Source organism: Pelodiscus sinensis, chromosome Z, assembly GCF_052426305.1.
Source record: "Pelodiscus sinensis isolate ZL-2025 chromosome Z, ASM5242630v1, whole genome shotgun sequence".
Classification (NCBI taxonomy): Eukaryota; Metazoa; Chordata; order Testudines; family Trionychidae; genus Pelodiscus; species Pelodiscus sinensis.
The window spans coordinates 35,457,773-35,479,077 of NC_143085.1; the positions used below are offsets into that span (position 1 = coordinate 35,457,773).

The window sequence follows — 21,305 nt, forward strand, 5'->3', positions numbered from 1 at the left end:
GCATGTAGTTTAGACGTACCCTAAGGGGCATGACATGGGCACTGTCACCTTCTGATGCTGATGTGAGGGGCCCTGGCTGGAGCTGGATTAGGCCCTGTGTGGTCTGAACAGCCCATGGAGCAGCCCACAGCTGAAGGCAAGCTCCATTCCCAACCTCACAGGAGTGACTCGCAATCGGTGTAATTTCTTTCCGCAGCTGGGACCCCTCTGTGGTAGAGATGTTAGCGTGTAGCCGTTTACACAATTAACCAATATGTCTGGGCTTATTGGCTAATCCTAATAACTACATGCAACCCCCCTTGCTGCCTCTATATTAGAGGCCTCAAGGGGCGGGGGGAGGCCGGAGACAGTTCAAACCCCAACCCCATATGTAGCAGAGCTGCCTGCCTCAGCGCCCCCTGCCCTCGTGCTGCTGCTTCTGATGGAGAGGCAGCAGTGCGGAGGGGCAAGCAAGAACCACTACACACGGGAAACTGGCTTTCAAGCCAGCTCCCCTGTGTGCACCGGTTTGGCTCCTCCGGATCTACCTGCCCCCACCTCACACTGCTGCCTCTGATACAGCACAAGGGAGGGGCTAAGATGGGTGCAGAAACATGCAGGGAATTGGCTTTTAAGCCGACTTTCCATGTGTGCTGGCTCTGCCAAGTCACCTGTCCCCCTCCACAGAGGCAGCAGTGCAGAGGGGGGATGAGGGCGGAGAGAGTTGTGTTACCCGTCCAGGGCCCTTCCAGCTCTTGGAAACCCTGGTGTGCTAGCAGCAGTAGCAGCCAATTCCCCAGACCATGGACCCTGGCCTGGAGACTGCTTATTGGGGGGCAGGGAAGCTTATTCTCCATGGCTCATTTGGCTTCCTGGCTCAGCCTCTCTGTGGTGGGGGAGATTCCTGTCTGGAGGACTTGGCTCTCTGGCAATTGGCTGGACTGAACCCCAGCAAGGCAACCCAAGTAGATTTAGGCTCCTTTCACTCATTGCCAGCCCCTTTGCTGGTCTCAAGAGCCAAACGCCATTGGCCCCCAAGTCCAGCATACCTACCAGCTTCCCAGGAGGCAAACCCATGGACAGGAAAGCCAGCATGGAAGGTAGGATGAGAAAGCTCTTGGAAGGAGCTGGGAAAGGATGGGAGCTGCCTTTCCCTGGGGCTTAGCGGCCTCAGCCTCAGCAGTATAAACACGGGGCTTGAGGAGATGATTACACCTCAGAGAGCGGGGTGACCTCCAGAGATTTTCATTAGAGTGAGCGGCCTATTGGATTTTCCTTCTCCAAGCAGTAAATCTTCCTGGCTTAAATGAGGATTTATAGACATTTTGTTTTCTTTAAATAAGAATTATATTTTTAAAGGCAGATAATTAACAGACCCGGCTGTGACTCATTCAAAATTCAAATGCAATTCGGGTAAGTGGCACCCATTCCTCTTGGATAGCATGGCTTTAATGAAATGCCATGCAGGAGCCCAGAGGCTGGGGAGATGCCAGGAAAAGCCAGACCTGGCTTGTGAAATGACTCAGGAAACACTTCTCTAGAACTACAAGGCCAGTGCTAGAGCAGGGGCCTAGAGCTGTGGCCATCTGGGTGGCCACCCTGCCACTCACTCACTGTGTGACCTCAGGCAAGTCACCTCATTGCCTGAGTCATCCCCAGTCCTGGCTCATTTCAGCCCCTCTGAAAATCAGCCCCCCTTGCCTTCTCTGCAGCTCAGCTATAGAATGGGGAAACTAAGTCTGTCTCATTGCGGGAAGGCCAACCCTGCACGGATTGAAGGCAGGAGGAGTTGAAGATCTAATCCTGGAGATAGGGCTTAAAACCAGAATTCCCTCCAACACTAGTCTGCAGTATCAGGCCTGGAGGAAGGTCCCTGCAGTTGAGGGGATAAAAGAAAGTGAGCGAGCTTCAGAGCAAGGCTGAGGGATTGGGGGCAGGGAACTGTAGCAAGAGGATCATGTGGGTGAGCTGAGCAGCCAGACTGAAGAGCCCTAGGCGATGCCAAGGCTATATATCTTGTTGTCTTCTTGTTCCCATTAGTTGAAGTTGGAGTGAGTTTTGAGCCAGGTAGGGTGTTTGTAGAGAGTGGTTTGGGGCTGGCAGGAGGGTCAACAGCTCCCAGGATGGGAGTGAGGCTTAATTCATATTAGCCTGCAAAATGCCAAGCGACCCTTGGCTCAGGCCAGCGCGGGGTTTCCTCCGTCTCCTATGTGGCGCCAGTTTTTCTGTGCAGCCTGGCATATCCTTTTGGCTGCTGTTGCACTTTCCCAGGACGAGGCTGTCACGGAGATTGCCTGGGTGTTTCAAGGACATTGGCACACCTGTTAGATGGAACTGCTCCAGCGCTGGGTAGGAAGCAGCCATTCATCACACAGTCCCCCTTTCATTTAGAACCAGGCACTGCCATACAGGGAACATGCAGCCAGGACTCCATAGTGCTCAGCCTGCTCCTGGTAGCTGAATTTTAAATGGCATCTTTAAACAATGTTGGGCCAGCAATGTGGGCACCCCACTGCCCTCTGTAACTGCCTAAGAGTTACCCTGTGCTCCTGCCACCACCTTCCTGCTCCTGTTTGATACACTGCCGGGTTACAGCTAATCACTAATGGAGCTGAAAGCTCTTCTGGATGATTTCCTGCCTAGTTTCCTGCCACAAGGTAGCTGCCACAAGATAGCTGGTTCTAAATCAAACAGTTAACATAGCTCAAAAAAATACACCTGCCTATCCTTCCAAACACTAGGCTCCACCAGTCCCTTCTCCCAGACCACACCCTGGGGTGAAGCAGCAAGCCAATGCTGTGTTTCTTACGTGCTCTGCCTCATCACAGAGTGTTGGCAAGCGGAGACGTAACTAGTGAGAATGTTGTACCAAAGCCTGAATCCTGGGAAGCCAAACTGTCTTTGCAAAGGTGGAATTACAGCAGGGAAGAAAGCGCTGTAGCCAGCTTGCTCAGGATGGGAATAAAGCCCAGGCAAATGAGGCAGCACATTGCAATAAAAGCACAATGAGCTTCTCTCTGTCTTGTAAAGTGAATTGTGCAATTTACGACTGAAATCCCTTCTTCCAGAAACACTTATCAACCTTGTCTTCTTTTTACTGTCCAAAGGCAGCGGTGTCATTCAGAAATATGAGCAGGGGTGAGAGAATATGGGAGTCCATGAGCACTCTGGGAGTAGGTTCTTAAGAAGCAAAGTCCTAGCCTCCTTCAAAGTAATCTCAAAGAAAAGCCACTTCTATGCTAAAAGCAGGTTGGACTCAGGGCTGGCATGACCCCAGTTATAATCCCTGCTCAAATAAGTTGCAGGCTGGCTGAGAGGTGGTAGGAATCACCATTTACCCTTAAAGTTCACCTCACTTGGTTAGTTCATTTCCAATGTGCTCATCTGACATGCACAATTTATCCTGCATTCCATCACGGCCCATGTGCCTGTCACACTGGAGTATGACAAAATGATATTATGACCCCCCCCCCACTGTAATTGAGTTTCTCTGGTGCCAATAGGTGCAGCTGGCAGCCTGTGTTTAGACGTATTTATTGCCTCTGGATCACCCACTAGAAGCTGATTTCCCAGTGCACAATCAATATGACCATGTGTTTGTTTTGTCTCTTTTCCCTGCTGACACCTTTATCAGTGCCAAGCCTTGACCATCCAGAATGTCCCCAAGAGAAGAGTGCTGCCTACAAAATGTGGCTTCTAAACACTGCCCCAGAACCTGCCTTCCAGTCTTTACCTCTGCCCACCCATTGAAAACGCAAGGCTTTCGCCATAGAGGGACCTTCCTTCAGCAAAGTGAGAGCTAATGCACACTGGGCTCCAATTGCAACCCCTTACCTGGAACTAAACACATAGGCTACGTCTAGACTGGCATAATTTTCTGCAAATGCTTTTCACAGAAAAGTTTTTCTGTGAAAAGCATTTGCAGAAAAGAGCGTCTAGATTGGCACGGACGCTTTTCCACAAAAGCACTTTTTGCGGAAAAGCGCCCGTGCCAATCTAGACGCGGTTTTGCTCAAGAAAACCCCGATTGCCATTTTCGCCTTCAGGGCTTTTTTGCGCAAAACAATACTACGTTGTCTACACTGGCCCTCTTGCGCAAAAGCATTTGTACAAGAAGGCTTTTGCCTTAACGGGAGCAGCATAGCATTTCCGCAAGAACTCTGACAATCTTACATGAGATCGTCAGTGTTCTTGCGGAAATTCAAGCGGGCAGTGTAGACAGCTGGCAAGTTTTTCTGCAAAAGCAGCTGCTTTTGCGGAAAAACTTGTCAGTCTAGATGCAGAGCCATGCACACTCTAGGTCCACACTAGAGTTTTTGCACAAAACCAGCCATTTTTCTGCTAATGTTCATGGAGCATCCACACCTCAAACATGGTTTTGCGCTAGTAAAACGAAAGAACAGAGGGTTTTTTCCAGTGTAGGTATTCCTCATTCTACAATGAATAACTCCAAGAGCTCTGGTGCAAAAAGGTGTGTGTGGACAGGGAGCAGGGGGGTTTTGTGCAAAAAGAGACAATTGAAAAATGCACAGGTGCCCTGGTGGCCATTCTGTAAATAGCAATCAGAGTTTCCTTTCGAGAGCGTGTCCATGCAGTCTAGACGCTCTCTTGAACAAAAGTGCATCGAATACAGGGCTACCCACCAGATGAGGCTTGGGGCAGTTGAACCAATTTTCCCTTCCCAAAGGACAGCTCTTCCCAATGAGCTTGGGCCAAGCCCATCCCAGGCTATGTGAGGGTGTGGGGGCCACGGTGACGGTGCTGGAAAGTCCCAGGAGATGCCCAGTGAGCTGGCTGCACTATGAAGGACAGGGCTAAAGCAGTGTGTCAGAGCCAGACAACCCAGGCAGTTGGTCCTTGGGTCTCTGTTTTGTCCATGGTTTCAGTAGGAGGAGGCAGGTGTCACCCCGAGCTCCCGCAATCCTTGATTGGTGCTGTCATGACAATTTGGACGCACGATTGGTAACAGGCACCGCTGCTCCTTGCTTTGAAGTAAGCAATGAGTTGCTATGCCAACAGAGGAAGCAAGCTAGGCCAGTGTGATGAAGGGGCCTACTTACCATGCCCCGGCAGCTGTTGGGACCAGCATAGGGAGTGTGGGGCTGGGGTGAGCCCAGATCACAGCACCGAGGGGCAGGTGGGCAGGGAAGGTATCAGGATGAGACCCTCCCAGTTAATGCCCATGAGCACCTGAGTGCCTGCCGGCCCCTGGCCTGATACAAACTGAGAGGGGTCTGTGGCTCCCTACACACTGCCCCCTCCCACCTGCCTTGCCCTCTGTTGGCACCAGCTCAGCTCAGCAGGAAAAGCACCAGAGTCACCCCATCCCATGCCAGGCTCAGGAGGGGTTTATGCAAACTTCACTCTAGGTCTGGGGGTCACAGCGCCCAAGGCCAGTGCGAACAGCCCCCCTCCAGCCAGCGCACCACCCCATTGTTCCCCAGTGCACTCTGAACCAAAACGCGCACACACTCCGCCAAGCTGTGCTGGCGGCATGGCGCTCCACAGTGCGGGTGTGAGACATGATTAGCAGAGGTGGAGCTGCTGACACCACCACACTGGGCTAAGCCAGAGCATGTCAGAGCATCCCAGAGGCCTGGCAGGAGCCACAGGCCAGACAGCCACTGAGGGACCCGGGATGTGCAGTGACCCAGCCTGGGGGCACAACTACAGAGGATCAAGGAGCCCAACTCTTTTCAGCTCAGACCCTCTGTGAACTGGCCCCAGCCTGCCGGCCTGGCAGGTGTTGTGGTGTGTGGTGCCCTCCAGTGGCAGATCCTAACCACTGCTCTTCCTTCACCTCTGCCAACCGTTGGCTGTACGTCTGTTCGCCATAGCCCCTCGGTCAAAGCACCAGTCCAAGCTGCTCCCTCCAGCTTCTTCCTGAGTCTCTGCAGCTGGCAGGGACTGTCCCCCCCGGCCCCCGTCACATGCAGCTGTCTCTGCCCATCCACCTCCCTGCAGGAGCCAGGGAGGTCAGGAGAGCTTGGCACCCATCTTCAGTGCTACACAAGCCTCTGGGTTTGCGTGTTACATTTTACTGGCAGAAACCATTGTCCCACACACACATGCACCAGCTTGGCCTGGCCTGGGAGAAACGAGACGGTTCTCAGTCACCCTGGGGTGAAAAACGGCTGAGTGGGTGAGGCCAGGCTTGACCTCTGACCCCCAACATGTGCCCACCCCATGCTGTCCCCCGCCACCTACTGGCGTACTCCAGGAATTCCTGGAGCAGGAGTATGTGGGGTTGGGAGTGACCCCAATTGGACCCCCCGTCCTATGCAAATGCATTTCTCTTTCAACCAGCTTTGCTTTTCCACACCACGCTGGCTGTGTCCAGCCTCTGCTGGGCCAGAAGTCCCACAAACAGTGCTGAACCAAAGTCTGGGTGCGCTGGATATTTGCATCCCAGGCAGTTCAGTGAAGCACCCCGCTCTCCAAGCCCTGAGTGGCTGTCTCATCAGTGTCGCTGAGCTGAGAGAGCGCAGCCTGGGCACCTTCCTGGGGGTGCTAGTTCTTCCCCTCAGCCATGCATTGAAGCGTTTGGGACTTTAGCAGGCCCCGGGGAGGAATGGCTGCAAGGGGGCACAGAGGATAGGGTCAGGACACCTATTTTCAAGTCAGGTGACTTTGGGAGCAGTCCCACCTGTGCTATAACTTCAGCCACATCCTGAAGTGGCTTAGGGGGTTGGGCATTGCCTGCATGGGTCAAGGTCTGTTCTGGGACTAGTTCTGTTCAATATCTTCATCAATGATTTAGATGACACCAAGCTGGGAGAGGTTGCAAGGGCTTTGGAGTAGGGATGTTAAATATCAATTAATTGAATAGTTGATTAACTTAATGAATTCTTATCGGTTAGTCCCCAGGGGTGAGGCAGCCAGTGTACTCTGACCCCACTCCCAAGGAGCCCCCAGCCACTCCATGCTGCTGCCTCTGTATCAGAGGCAGCAGCATGGGGTGCCAGGTGAGAGCTGGACTGTGAGGGGAGCCAGTTTAAAAACCAGCCCCCTTGCGGACCGGCTGCCTGTCGTCCTGTGCTGTTGTCTCTGATACAGAGACAGCAGCACAGGGTGGCAGCAGCCCCTGTTCTGGGAGGGGGGTTCTGAGCTCCAGGACTCAGCACGAGCTGGAAATGAGCCAGGCTTCCTGCCTGCCTGGCTCCTGAAACACTTTAAATGCAGAGCTGCAGCAGGGGTAGGTCCTGGACCCAGCGTGAGCCAAGACTGAGCCAGGCTGCTGGCCAGCCTGCTAAAAATGTATTGTTGAGGGGGGAAATGTGTGTAATTTATAGCATTAACCTATATGCTTTTGCTTATCAGTTAATCGGTTAATCGACTACACTATTACATCCCTACTTTGGGGGATAGGGCCATAATTCAAAATGATCTGGACAAACTGGAGAAATGGTCCAAGGTAAATAGGATGACATTTAATAAGGACAAATGAAAAATACTCCACTTAGGAAGGAACTATCAGTTTCACACATACTGAATGGGAAGCAACTGTCTAGGAAGGAGGACTGAAGAAAGAGATCTACGGGGTCATTGTAGCCCACAAGCAAAATATGATTCAACAGTATGACACTTTTGCAAAAAAAGCAAACATGCCTTAATAGGAGTGTTGTGAGCAAGACACAAGAAGTCATTCTTCCGCTCTACTCTGCGCTGGTTAGGCCTCAGTTGGATTATGATGTCCAGTTCTGGGCGCCACATTTCAAGAAAGATGTGGAAAAACTGGAGACGGTCCAAAAAAGAGCAACAAAAATGAAAAAAAGTCCAGAAAACATGAGCGATGAGGGAAGGCTGAAAGAACTGGGGTTGTGTAGTTTAGAAAAGAGAAGACTGAAAGGGCACCTGATAGTAGTTTCCAAGTATCTAAAAGGGTGTTACAAGGAGGAGAAAGAAAAATTGTTCTTCTTGGCCTCTGAGGATAGAACAAGAAGCAATGGGCTTAAATTGCAGTAAGGGAGGTTTAGGTTGGACATTAGGAAAAAGTTCCTAACTGTCAGGGTGGTTAAACACAGGAATAAATTGCCTAGGGCGGTTGTGGAATCTCCATCTCTGGAAATATTTAAGAGCAGACTAGACAGACACCCGTCAGGGATGGTCTAGATGGTGCTTGGTCCTGCCGTGAGGGCAGGGGACTGGAGCTGATGACCTCTCAAGATCTCTTCCAGTTCTAATGTTCTAGTATTCTATGCATTGTTGCCTTCTATGAACACAAAGCTCCATCTAGCAGTGGTGCTGGAGGGAAGTGTGGCTGAGCCATGAGCCCAGACCAAGCTACAGCACTGGGGGACTCAAGGGTTTGTGTTGCCAGGGCTGCATGACCAGCTGATGACAGGGAACTTGCGGGTGGAGACTGGGTCTCTTGGCACAGTGTGCATGTGCATGGCCACATGTGTGTGAGAGAGACCTGCAGCCTAGCACTCAGGCTACCTAAAGAGTTTGCGCCCTCTTGCCGGTGCTTTGAGATCCTCCTGCGGAACACACTCAATCAGCACATCATGTTCATTATAACGCTGCTGTGCAGCAGGGAGTGCAGCATGAGGAAAGGGGTTATTTTCCTCTCCACACATGGCGCACTTTTAATTAAAATATCCATCAACAGCATCACTCTGTGCTGCAGGCTGTAACCCAGGGCACCCTTTACCATCAGACTCCCGGACTCCTGCTTGAATGGAAGAGTCTAAATTGCCGTGTCAATAAACTTTAATGAGTTTGTGAGCACGTTTCACCCATGTAACACAATTTATAACTCATGGGGAAGAAAAGCCCCCAATGCTAGGTCAGCAAGGTAGCTGGCACGGGGAAATACTCATCCACTTATGGCCTGGAGAGAGCCTTTCAATAGTGCAAAAGATTCAATAACCATTCGGGTTTATTGCTGAGTATTTGCTCATCTTGTGCTTGATGCTGCTGCCCATCCAGCTAATGGCAAAATGCCCATTGTTCAGGATTGAGCCCATGGGAGGAAGGTGGTGACATTTCTTGTTGACTCTACTCCTCTGACAATGTCCTCAAACCCAATTTTAAAACCCTGAAATTCTCATCCCAATTCAGGGCGCCAGCTGATCTGAGCCCAAGCAGCCCTGGGCCAGGCAGGACGTGACCCCACCACATCTTTGAGCCACCCAGCAAACCTCAACACCATTTCCTGCTCCCCCAGTAAAGCAGACATCATTTAGTTTAGTAGATTTTAACCCTGTTTCCCCCCAACCCTTGAGCTAAGATAGCCAGGGACTGGCATTAAATCCACCCTCTCTCACACACATGCTCTTCTGCCTAATCCTCAATCTGAGCAAATCAAGGTAACAAGGATTCCTGGGCCTCCTGGCATGGCTAGCACCATGGAGGGTGGGAGGAAATACAAGCGACAAGGCTACTCTGTTGGAAGCAAATCGTTCTCCCATATCAGGGGGCTCAGCAAAGCAGGGCTTGTTTGCCACTGGAAAAATAAAATAAAAGAGAGATCTTGGCATCACAGAGGTGAGTGCTCTGAAAACTCTCACTCAATGTGTATGGCAGGCAAAAAAGCTAAGAGAATATTAGGAGCCATTAGTTACCCAATGAAGTTAATCGGTGGGTGTCTATAAGCCTCTGACTACTAGATACAGGGACTGGATAACGGGGGATTGGTATTGTTACTTATGTTCACTCCCTTTGAAGCATCTGGCATTGGTCACCCCCGGAAGACAGGATACTGGACTGGCTGGACCTCTGGCCTGAGCCAATATGGCCATTCTAATGTTCTTAAAACAAAGAGAAGCAGGAACCTTTTCACACAAGGTTCCGTCAATCTGTGGAACTTGTGCCAGGGGATCTTGTGAAGGCCAAAAGTAGAACTGGGATTAAAAAAAGAATTAGATGCATCCATCAAGGACAGATCCATCTATGCTATGAGGGTGGTTAGGGACAGGCCCATGGTCTGATTATTCCTAATTCTCTGACTGCCAAAACCTGGGACTAGATGACACGGGGATGACACGCTAATTGCCCTGTTCTATTCAGGGGACACTAAAGGGGACACTGTGCAAAGGTTGGGAGCACAATGCAGGGGCTAGTGGTAAAAGGGACACAGGATGGGGGTGCAGGAGTTGGGGAGCCATGGGTGCCAGGGGTAATGGGCGGTGCTGGGCCCACAGGAGTCAGGGGCACCAAAAGACAAGTTTGCCCAGAGTGCCATTTTCGCAAGCCAGCCCTGCTCCTCCTCCTCCTGCTGCAGCAGTATGACATCATGGGCCCGGCAGATGGTGGTGGCCTAGCGACAGAAGTGTAACGTCGGGGCACAGCCCGGGAGAAGAGAGGCTGTGAGGAAGGATGTTTATGCTGAAAACACTAAGGCCCAGTCCTATGTGCAGAGGAGATCAGCGAGGTGCCTGAGTCTTCCCTGCAACATTAGGCCCTTAACGCGGTCAAGAGAGCCAGCAGGATCAGAAAGCACTTGGCCAGGGACAGCATCTGGTTCAACATTGCATCCCATGGAAAAGTATCACTAATGCCAAACTGCAAGGACTTTGCCTGCCAAGGCATGAGCTGGGCATTTCCCTGGCACATAGCAGGTCTGTGTTCTTCTCTGGCAGTGACAGTGTGAACCACAGACCCCTAAATGCCCATGTCTCAGCAGGAAACAGGAGCTCCAGTGATCCTGTCTGCAACTGTATTTGTCGGTCGCAAACCTGCCCCTTAGCATGAGCATGATTTGTGGATTGCTGGGGGCATGCTCAGTAGCACACAAGATGCAGGAGAAGAGACAGTCTCTGACCTACGGTGCTTCTAATCTAGTAAATGAAGAGAATGAGGCAGACACCAAATGCCCTGGGTGCTCCTGAGCGGATTTAACACGGGTCGTGGCCTAGATGGTCTCTTGTGCTGCATTCTTATTGTGCCATTTCTAAACCCCAAGCTCTCCTGCTTCCCTTTGTATGCCACAGTCTGCAGGGTCTCTCCTGCGCATTCGTCAGACGAGGGCACGGCTCTAGTCCTATGAACAACGTTAAGGCTATTTTCCTGGGGACACATTCAAATGGACTATTTTTCTTGGCTTTCAGAAATTTGCACCACCCTCCCCAGTTTTTTGAAAGAAAGAAAGAAAGAAAGAAAGAAAGAAAGAAAGAAAGAAAGAAAGAAAGAAAGAAAGAAAGAAAGAAAGAAAGAAAGAAAGAAAGAAAGAAAGAAAGAAAGAAAGAAAGAAAGAAAGATCTTTTTGGCTTGTTTTTGACACCTTATTCAAGAGGAGGAAAGCTTCACAGGAGTGGGTTAATCATGTGCTTTACCACCTCAAAGGAATATTTGATATTTAATATATTGGATATATAATATAAATATCAGGTACAGCTGACACACACTGTAAAGCAAGTGTGCTGTACAGAGCACTGTATCTGTGCTAGCAAAAGGCCCATGAATGCTGGAATGGAATAAGCTGTCCCCTCACACTGAGATCCCATGAAATTGCACAAGTAGAATCCATTCTATGGAAGTGCCCAAAGAGATGAGTCTGTGACAAGAAGCCAATATGCAAAACCCTCAGAGCAGCAGGAGCTGTCTGTCATTGCTACTTTGAGGGCCACAATGCACAGTCTGAGTTTCCCCCTTCATCTTTAATATGGCAGTATGGCCTATGCAGACTACAAGTCCCAGCATGCACTGCTCCAGCATCAAGCTATCTGCAGCAAGTAGTGCACTGCAGGACGGAACCTGCTTTCTTCTGCTGCGTATTAAAGATGAGTGGGAGCCAACATCATGGAAGTTGTAGCCCACTTCCAGCCACTTGGCCACACGTGGATAGTGATTGGCTTGCAAAAGGGATTCTTGGCTTCTAAACCATCACCTCCCATTCACTGTGAGCAGATACAAACAATAGGCTCACTGGCTATGGAGAGGAACCTGGGCTGGTATCTCTTAGACAAAAAGTCTGAGAGAGGGAGCTGTGTTAGTCTGTAACTGCAAAAACAATGAGGAGTCCTGTGGCATCTTAGAGATGAACAGATTTGCTAGGTTGTGCCGTAATAAATCTGTTAGTCTCGAAGGTGCCACAGGACTCATTGTTTTTGCATCTCTTGGATGTCGCATTGACCCTTAGAATTTGTTATTCAGTAGGTTTCTGCCTCTCACACCAGGGAACCTGGTACACACACAGTCTCATGTTCTCAGAGCTGGATCAGCAAATAAAAGACAGAGGCAGAGGGCATGGTTTGGGTTTTATTACTAAATAAATAGTTGTATAAATCTTGTGCAAAAATTTGTATGGCACCACCACTGGCCTGTTGGGGGTATAATGGATAATATTCTCATTGCTCTTGCTCTCCTTCATAGGAGTGAACTATCCCTTCTAGGGGATGGTACCATCATCTCTCACTAGCTAGAGAGATGGCTGTGCTTCTTTATCATTCCCTGGAGGAACTACTCTCAAGTTAGGTGGGTCTCACCAGCTAGAAAGCCAGCACTGCAGAATACTAGCTTTTCCGCTCCTCTAGAAGTTCTGGTGGCTTATTGACTCTCCTCCGTCTCTTGTTAAGGCTGGAGATGTGCCTAGGCAAGGTGAGAGGAGCTTCTCTGGAGAATAATGTCTCAAAGAACGCCTCACAGGAGACGTTCACAATAAGGATGAAAAATCCCTGAGCCAGAAAGGAGCAGCCCTGCATTGGCAGGGGAAAGGAAAGGTGCAACCAGGCCTTCTCCCTTGCTACTGCCTGTGGTTTTACCAGACAGGGTTTGGAATGGGATACAATACCCCACAGGTTGGTAGAAGGGAGCCCCAGCTTCAGTGGCCCGAGTCTCCAGCAGAGAAGACAAAGGCTGGCAAATGGCAGCTACAAACATTCGTTCGAGGAAACCCCAGGATTGTGCTTTGCTTGTCCACTCCCTCCCCTGATTGACACCTTGTGAACATTCTCACAAGTGACAGCTGGGTCCCAAGCACCTCCAAAGAGACGACACGAGACACCAGTGCTTGTGCACAGGTAGATTTGCATGCTGACTGTGTGTGGCATGAATTTGCACAGGCATTCACACCCGGAACATTCAAGGACCAACTTGAAAGGTTTCACTGTGGGCCTGGGAGCCCACTGGCCAGTGAGCAGGCACAACACCAGGGGCAGAGTTGTTGACTCGAGTCCCCGACTTGAACACGAGTCCGACTTAAGTCACCTAGGTGACTCACCCTAAGACTCAACTCGGGTTCATTGTTTGTGACTTGAGACTCGACCTGAGACTTGCTACTTTTGTCAAACTGACTCGGTGAAAAAATTGTCCGAAAATGCCGATATTGATGGCTTGTACAAAAGTGACTTGACATTTTTTAAATTAAGACTTGAGACTCGACTTGGGACTTGACTCAAAAGTGACTTTAGGGACTCGAGACTCGACTTGAGACTTGAACTGTAGTGACTTGAGACTCGACTTGCACTTGACAATGATGACTTGAAGACAACACTAACCAGGGGTATGTCTAGACTACATGCCTCTGCCAGCAGAGGCATGTAAATTAGACTACCCGACATAATCAATGAAGTGGGGATTTAAATATCCCTGGCTTCATTAAAATAGGCATGTAGTCTAGACATACCACAGGTGACCAGTCACAGAGTGTGAATGACACAGAGCACGTTGTAGGCACAACTGGAACAGGGCAGAGCCAGCGAGCATCTCACAGGCTGAAATATGGTGGCAGGGGCCATTCCTCAGCTAACTGCAACCAGGTCATAAAACCTCCATCTGTTGGCATGCTTTATGCCGGAAAAAAGGGTGCTGGACCATTAACACAGAGCAGGAGGAGCTGCCTGAAAAGGAGACTTGTCCCTCTGTCCAGGCCTTCTCTGCAGAGAGCCCATATTATGATGAAAGCAGCCTCTGCAGGAAGCCAGCAAACAGGCTGCTCTAAGACTTGGAGAACATGCAGGGTAGGCCGGTTGATTTCTAGCCTCTCCCCCAGCTTGTGGAGGGGCCAGACTGGGTCCTTAGCTGTGGATCTTACCCATGTTCGATCTCCAGCCACTCCTGAGAAGGCTGGCTAGGAAAGTGACAGGGGATCTGCACTAAGCCTGGCCCCAGGAGGTGCCACAGGGCACCCTGTGGGCAGGGCATGTGCTTCGGCTTTGCAGGGGTGCCCACGGGGGCAGGTTTTCTGACGCTTTCAGAAAGCAAAGCGAGGAGGAAGTGTGGACAGATTTCCTGTCTCTTGGCTGGACAATGGTGCCCCCTTGCCCAGCTCCCAAGAGTGGGGAAAGCGTGCAATGGTTGGGGAAGTTCATGCACATGCCAGCGCTCCCGGAGCTTCGCCTGTCACAGTGCTGGGAGCAAGGTCCCGTGTGCACAGCACGCTCACTGGCGACACTCGCTAGGCACAAGTGTTGGCTCCTCAGGGGATACTGGGCAGGTCCCACTGAGGGCTTGGGCGCGCCCAGGGCTCTCATTGACATGCTCTGTATTCCGAGCGACTGGCTGCTGCCCAGCTAGCGGAGTCCGTGCCCACGGCAGCTCCAGGCATGGTGCTCAGGCAGTGACATGGCATCTCAGCTCTAGGTGGGCTCTCCAGCAGCGCACACAATCCAGCCACTGCAGGACAGGCGCAGGGCTTGGGCCCTCCAAGGTGTTTGGAGGTGGCAGAGTTGGATGCTGCCTCGTGAGACTCTCAGGGACATTCCCCACAAACCCCTATTCTCTCTACTGCATACCTGGCCTACCTCCTCCCTGCCCAAGAGCCCGCAGTGCCTGGGCCCGCTCCCTGCGGGGGAGGCGAGGGTTGCCCCATCTCTCGAGGTCCTTGGCTTCTTGTTAGCCAGACTTGACTGGAGCCCACTGCGGCCCAGGAGACAGATGAGACGCTGCTTGGTGAAGGGGTGGTCGGCGTCCCAGCCTTGCTCAGCTCTCCTCAACGTTCAAGCTCAAAGGCTTTGGTGCCAGGGGCTCAGTGCTTGGAAATAACAACAGCCAAATGATGATTTCACCACTGCTGGCTCAGGCAGGCAGGGCCCTGCTGGAAGAGCACGTTTAGACCTAAGGGCCATGCGCAGGATGCCTGGAGAGAGCAGGGGGCTCCAGCTGCTGGCAGGAGGGAGGCTGTTTCAGAAGCGCCGTTGCTGGATGGTTTGTGCCTGTGTTATGTACGTCAGCTGCCCCACAAGGCAGAGGGCAGGGCCAGCATTAGCTTCTCCTCTCTTCGCGCCTGACCCTGCTATTAGATGTGGGAGTCCTCCTTCCGCCAGCCTGAGGGATGCCCTGGCTTCCGGTCATGCATGTGGGACAGCCCCATGTTCTCCAACGGGACCACCACTTCCTCTGGCTGCGAGCTCTTATTCAGCTCCACCACCCGGGGCACCACGCTCGACCAGCGATCCGCTGTATGAGGAGAGTCCATTGAGTGGGAGCTTTCCAGCTCTTCCCTTGCACAGCAACTCCTCTCTGGAGTGAACCCCCGTGGGCTGGTCCCCTCCCCACCCACAGCCCTCATCTCTCCCTGCCCTTGCTCTTACGCTGGCTTCCTCACTCACTGCAGTGATGCAGCTTTAGCAGAATGCATCACATCACCGCAACACTGTGCACCCATCTCAGAAAAACGGCCAGCTCCTACACCCATATCCCTATTCATCAACACCACCTGCTTGGCGATCGGCCCGCTGAGGCTCCCAAAGGGCCCAAAGCAGGAACACACACAGACTCCCTAAGTCCCAAGAGATCCCAAATGTGTCACCAAAGGGCAACCCCCCCCCAAAAAACCAGGTCCCTCCCCCAAAGCCACAGTCCCCCTGCCCTATCACTCACCTCTGCGCAGCCGGCCCACTGTTTGGGAGAAGCCGTAATACTGGTAGGTGTCATTCTTGCCTGGATCCTCATTGATGATGCCCAGATTCTGGTTCCAGTGTGACCAGTTCACCTCGTCGACCCTGTGGGGGAACGGAGGCACCTCTAGGGCACGGAATAGGAGTGGGGGTGAAAATGAACCCAGCCCCGCCCCTTGCCGTGGGAATTCCACTGGGTTCCAGCCTGCCCTACTTCGGCTCTTCGGTGGGCCCATTGCCTCTGTATCTGGGCAACAGGAAACAAGGGAGCGCCCCTGGACAGTGGGTCTGTGCAACGGCCAGCAGGAGACTCCAACATTGTGTTTCTCTCCCATGCTGGCTGCTGGCTCCTGCACTGGGAGAGGCCGCAGGAATGGGAGCAGCCCCCTGGGAGCATCCCTCTGAGGCACAGAGCAGCCGATGCTATGGCAGCCACGTTAGCAATGGCAGGGCTCAGACAGCGCCCAGCAAATGGGACCTGCCAATGGGAGAGGGGCTGTGTGCGGCCAAAGCCGGGAATCCCTGGAGCCAGCTGTCTCCACTCCCCCGTGAGCACCAGGCACATGCCATTGCCAGTGAACTGGCTGCATGAGTCCCCAGCCACAGCTCAGAGCTGTCACAACTCATTTAGCACCAGTGGGCACCCCAGCTCCTCCTGCTGCAGCCCCTTGCCCCAGCCCCAGGGTTCACCCAAAGCACCAGGGCAGGCCCCTCTGTGACGGGCTTTCCATGCGGCGTGGCAGGGCAAACCAGGCTGGGGACACTCGGTAGTGCCACTGGCAGACAAGTGTGGACAAGTCAGGCCCTGGCTTTTGCTGCAGATTAGTGACTTCCCTCCAGGTCCCCCAGGTCACGCTTGGCCAGAGGCACCTGTGTCATGGTACAGCCCCCCATACTGACAGCTGAGCTGCGGCATTGCCACATCATCCACAACCAAAGGTTCAGCTCACCAGAGACTGACAGGCCCCTTTGCCTGGCTCTGAGTTACTTCAGATGCCTAGGCTCTAACAAGGCCTAATTACGATTCAATAGAGACACTCCCGGAAATTCTGGGAGTGAAAGTTTGTCCTTCGTATTTACTGGAATGCACAAATACCACTGGCTGGTCCCCACTGGATGCTGAGCCTGCCTTGTGCCTTCATTACCCACCCTTCATTGTACCCACATTTAACAGCCCATCAGCTCACTGCAGGTTTGGGGCTAGGAGGTGGGGGAGGCTGTGAGGGGGGAATCCAGGATGGAGGGTAACCAGCCCCAGAGCTCGGTTTGTTTATGGCTGTTGGTGGGATGGGGAGTCCCAGGGCACTTGGGTCTGAGCCTCAGTGTAAGGCACCTGGCCAGGCCAAAGGGCTTGTAGTCTTCTGGGCTACTGGTCACCTGATTCCCCACTCCCACTCCCCCCCACTTACCTGAAACACCATCTCCGGTCCGGCGTGCCATCAGTGCCCTTCCCCACGGTGACCATCTCCCCCGAGCGGAAGGCTTTCCTCACAAACACTGGGAAGGACCTCTCGATGTCCAGGATAGTGGTGGCCCACTGCACAGGGAGGAGCAGGAAGGCCCGTCAGCCAGCATGGAACCCAATGGGAGTGGGCCCCGAATGCCCTGGGAGACTGTGGCTCACACGCTCCTCGGATGTGCCTCAGGCTGAGACCCTGCTGGGCCTAAGACCCACCATGCTCTGTAGGAAGGGACCCTGGGCAACCTCCACAGCTTCACATCCCTGTTTAGCCACTTCCTGAGTTCCCTGCAATGGCTCCAGTAATCACGCCGAACTCCCCACCGCCACGCCCAACCTGGGGGGCTGCCCCTTTCAGCTCGCTCAGCGCCTTCTCAGGTTCTCCAGCACAGGCTGGTCCTGCCTCTCGATACCCATGTGTGACTCCGATGAAACCAGTCGAAAGGGCACATGTGGGGCAGGCGTGTCCCTTCTTCCCAGGTGGCTCCATCATGGGGGACACCCCAATGTAGATTGCAAAGAGCAGAACACAGGCCTCTGCCACTCTCCTGCTCTGGCTAACGGGGTGGTTGTGGGGCAGATGGGACCCTGTCCAGTCCCTCAGCAGAAGAAGAGGATGTGGTACCACGGATTCCCCCTGTGCTTCTACCCGTAGGTGTCTGCTGTGAATGAAGGGGCTGACACACTGTGGCGTAGGCCTAGTGTCCCAGGCTTTGGACCCTCAGTAGGGCATAATGGGCAGGCTATCATCAGCTTGGGCGGCTCAGAGCAGTGGATCTCAGCCTGGGAATTGAAACCCAATGCAGCTGCCAGCAGCTCAGAGGGCTTAAGGCCTTACTGCTCCCGTTCCCCATCTCCAAGACCTGCACTAGGTGCTCCATAGGCACCGAGTGCATCCCAGAAATGGCCATTCTTTCCCATGCCTCCTGGGATGGGGTGTGCAGTCAGCATGAAGGAGGCCAGTCTGTGAGCCACATAACATGGCCTCAGAGGGCCCCCTGCATTCAGAGTGTCCCCAGCAGCCAAGGCCTGGCAGAGACATTACCTGTAGCTTCCATATGTGCTTGCTCTCCTTGGAGACCTGCCCCACCGTCTCCCCCATCAGAGCGATCAACATGTTGAGGAGCAGCACGAAGGTGAGGATGATGTAGGTGACCAGCAGGATGATGAAGACGCCGGGGTACTTGGCGTTCTCGATCATCTCCAGGTCGCCCATGCCGATGGTGAGCTTGAAGAGATCCAGCAGGAATTTGCTGAAGGTCTTGCTGTCCCGGCAGGATGGGTAGGCAGGCACCGTGCAGTTGGACAGGTCTCTGTTGCAGGCCTCGGCGCTGGCACAGGGGTTCAGGAGCGAGACCAGAGCTTGGCCAGGGAGAAGGGGGAAGGAGAGGGATGAGGGTCCAAGGGAAGACGCAGAATCACCACCTCTCTGGATGACTCGTTATGCTGCGCAGAGCCGCCTTGCCAGGAGTTGCACAAACCGGGGGCAGGGAGGGCCAGGCAGAGCCATTCCTTCATCCCCGTCCAGACCAGAGCTCCCCCCATCTCCCAGTGGAAGAGGGAAGCTCCGAAAGCCGAGGGTCAGGCTCGGGCACATGAAGAACCCACACCAGCGCCCAGCCACACTGTGCTGAGGCTTATGTCCGCTGGCACACGATCCATTTCCCTTCAGCTTCCGTTGCAGACATGTGAGCCATAAACCCTGGGAAGATTCCTCCCCCAACCCCGCGGCACTCAGCCCATTGGCCGTGAGAGCTTCGAAGGGTTGCCAAGGGAAAGCAGCCAATGCGCAGCGAGTTCCCTTTAGCTTGGGCCCCAGTTAACTCAGCAGAGCATTATGCCTTCCAACGTTCCCCTTTCCGCACCCCCCTCCACAGCTGCCCCGGACAGGCCACCTACCCGAAGCGTAGCCGATCATGAAGAGCACGTACACTAGGAGGAACCGGAAAAGGTCTTTGAAGAGGATCTGAAAAAATCCCACAGGCAGAGATGAAAAAAAATCCCCTGCAGCACCCACTTCCCTGCACAGCCGCCAGACGGTGCCCATCACAGGGCGACGTCCTGCTCCTGTCTCCTGCTCCGTCTACACAGACCGAGACACCCCCGGGCAGTTCAGTGACCTTGGCTCTTCCCGCCCCCGGCCTGACCTCCCCACAACAGTTATTTTGAGATGCCGTCTCCTGTTTGCTCTGGTTCAGGAGCCTACCTCTCTCTCCTGCCCTGCCTTCCTCTGCCTTACACCTCCTGCATCCCTGGGTCGACCTGCTCCTTTGTCTACTCCTGGTGCTTTCTAACCCACCAACCAGGCACCATCGCAGCCACCCTGGGGGGAATTAATTGGTGTTTTCATGACTGGAGCAGTGGCGGCCAGCCACACAGCTGTCTGACAGCACAAGGCGGTGGCACAGGAACACAGCAATCACTAGACTGGACTGGATCCAAGCTCCATCTCACGCATCGCCCGGTCTCAGCCAGCCCAGGGCTAGGTGCCTCAGAGGAAGGTATAAGAACCCTGCAAAGGTCAGTTGGCCCCCCCAATAGCTAGAGATTGACTTAATCCCTGCAGTGAGAGGCTTAACATCCCTCCACCAGGCTCCGTCTGCACCAGGACAGGACCATGAAGACGACCCCTGGAGTCAGTTGCCGGGGCTGGGCTAGTTAGGGAGAAGAACAGGACTGGCTGGCATTTGGCCAGAAGGGAGGTAAAAGCTCCACACACACCTGCAAAAGCCATGCGGAGACCCTGATACTGCACCGGGCACTGCTGTTACTGTAGTAAGAGATGGGCCCAGCCCCGAAGAACTCCTCGTGTAAATACTACCCCCACCCACATACACAGGCCTGGCCCCTGCTTCACCTTCTGGATCATGATGCTGTAGGTCCCGGTAAGTTTCAGGCCTCTGGTGAAGTACAGTGCATTCATCCAGCCCAGGACCAGGGCAAAGACCATGACAGCCAGGTAAGCTTCAATCCCCGCCAAGTACAGTGCTGCCGTGATGATCACCAGCACCGAGTAGATGAAGCTGAGGAAGAGCAGGAAGATCTAAGCCTCACCCCAGAACAAGCCAGGCCTAGCCCCGGACACCGTCCGAGTGAAGGGAGTAGCTCCCATCCTACATTTCTGTAGCCACTTCAAAGGGCCCAACGGGGACCTGCTGGGCAGCTCCCCCTGGGCGGTGGAGCACAGCAGTCAGCACACTGCAGAGCAGGGTTTGCATGGGGATGCAGAGCAAGGGCACCCGGGGCTAGCCCACCCAGGCAGTGCCCTGGGATCTTCTGTTGCCTTAGGCAGCAGCTGGGCCGATCCCAGCTGAGAAACGCACAGAGAGCACAAGGCCCCTAATTTCCATCAGAAGGAGCAACCCTACGGTGCAGGGACATAAAACCTGACTCGCAGGCTGCCAATCCATCCCCTCTGCATGGCATCCTCTAGCAGGTCCCAGCAAAGGCTGCAGAGATGGGGGCAGCTCTTGTCTATGTCTCTTCACACACCTGTCTCCTCTCTCAGGGTGCCTGGTGGTGATCCCCAGCGAGCGAGCCAGAGACGGCATGTCTAAGCCTCTGTACTTTGGTCCACTACAAAGGAGACTCCACTAGCCAGGCTGGTATCTCCCAGACACAATGCAGCCACCCCAGCATGTCTGGCACCTGCAATGAGCACTGCCCTTCCAAATGCATCTCCAGGGCTCTGGGTGAGACACCATATGCACCACGGACAAAGGGCATCGTGACTTACTAGAGGAGCTGGAAGGAGCCGTCTATAAAGAACGAATTCACCCCAGGACATTTCTTCATAAACAGATCCTTTAGCTGGAGAAGAAAGAAAAGAAGGTAGAGCAGTGGAGGGGGGCATGTTGTGGGGTCCGTGGAGGCACAGGGTGGGACTGGCTGGGGTGCACACAGTGGACATCACAAGAGGCGCTGGCAGTCCCACAAGGTCCTTGCAGAGGCAGAGGCAGGACTGGCCCTGCTCCCCCTCCCCTGAAGAGGGAAGGTGAAGGGAGCTGCCCAGCTGGGTGCTAAGCGAGAGGCTCCAAGCTCCGCTCCCCGCAGGAATGGAAGCAGTACTGGGTTTTATCCCAAATACA

The 21,305-nt window shown here is 53.3% G+C and overlaps 1 protein-coding gene across 1 annotated transcript in view; it reads right to left on the reverse strand.

Annotated features, from left to right (window-relative positions):
- Positions 1-12,167: 12,167 nt before the first annotated feature.
- Positions 12,168-21,305, reverse strand: part of TRPV4 (transient receptor potential cation channel subfamily V member 4) — a 47,150-nt gene continuing 38,012 nt past the window's right edge. Inside the window, exons 10-16 of the mRNA XM_075898842.2 lie at positions 20,954-21,027; positions 20,075-20,240; positions 19,117-19,183; positions 18,263-18,579; positions 17,168-17,295; positions 15,742-15,863; positions 12,168-15,318 (exon numbers count right to left, since the gene is read on the reverse strand). Coding sequence (XP_075754957.1) covers positions 15,158-15,318; positions 15,742-15,863; positions 17,168-17,295; positions 18,263-18,579; positions 19,117-19,183; positions 20,075-20,240; positions 20,954-21,027 — 1,035 coding nt within the window. The 3' untranslated portion in view covers positions 12,168-15,157. The remainder of the gene's footprint in view (positions 15,319-15,741; positions 15,864-17,167; positions 17,296-18,262; positions 18,580-19,116; positions 19,184-20,074; positions 20,241-20,953; positions 21,028-21,305) is intronic.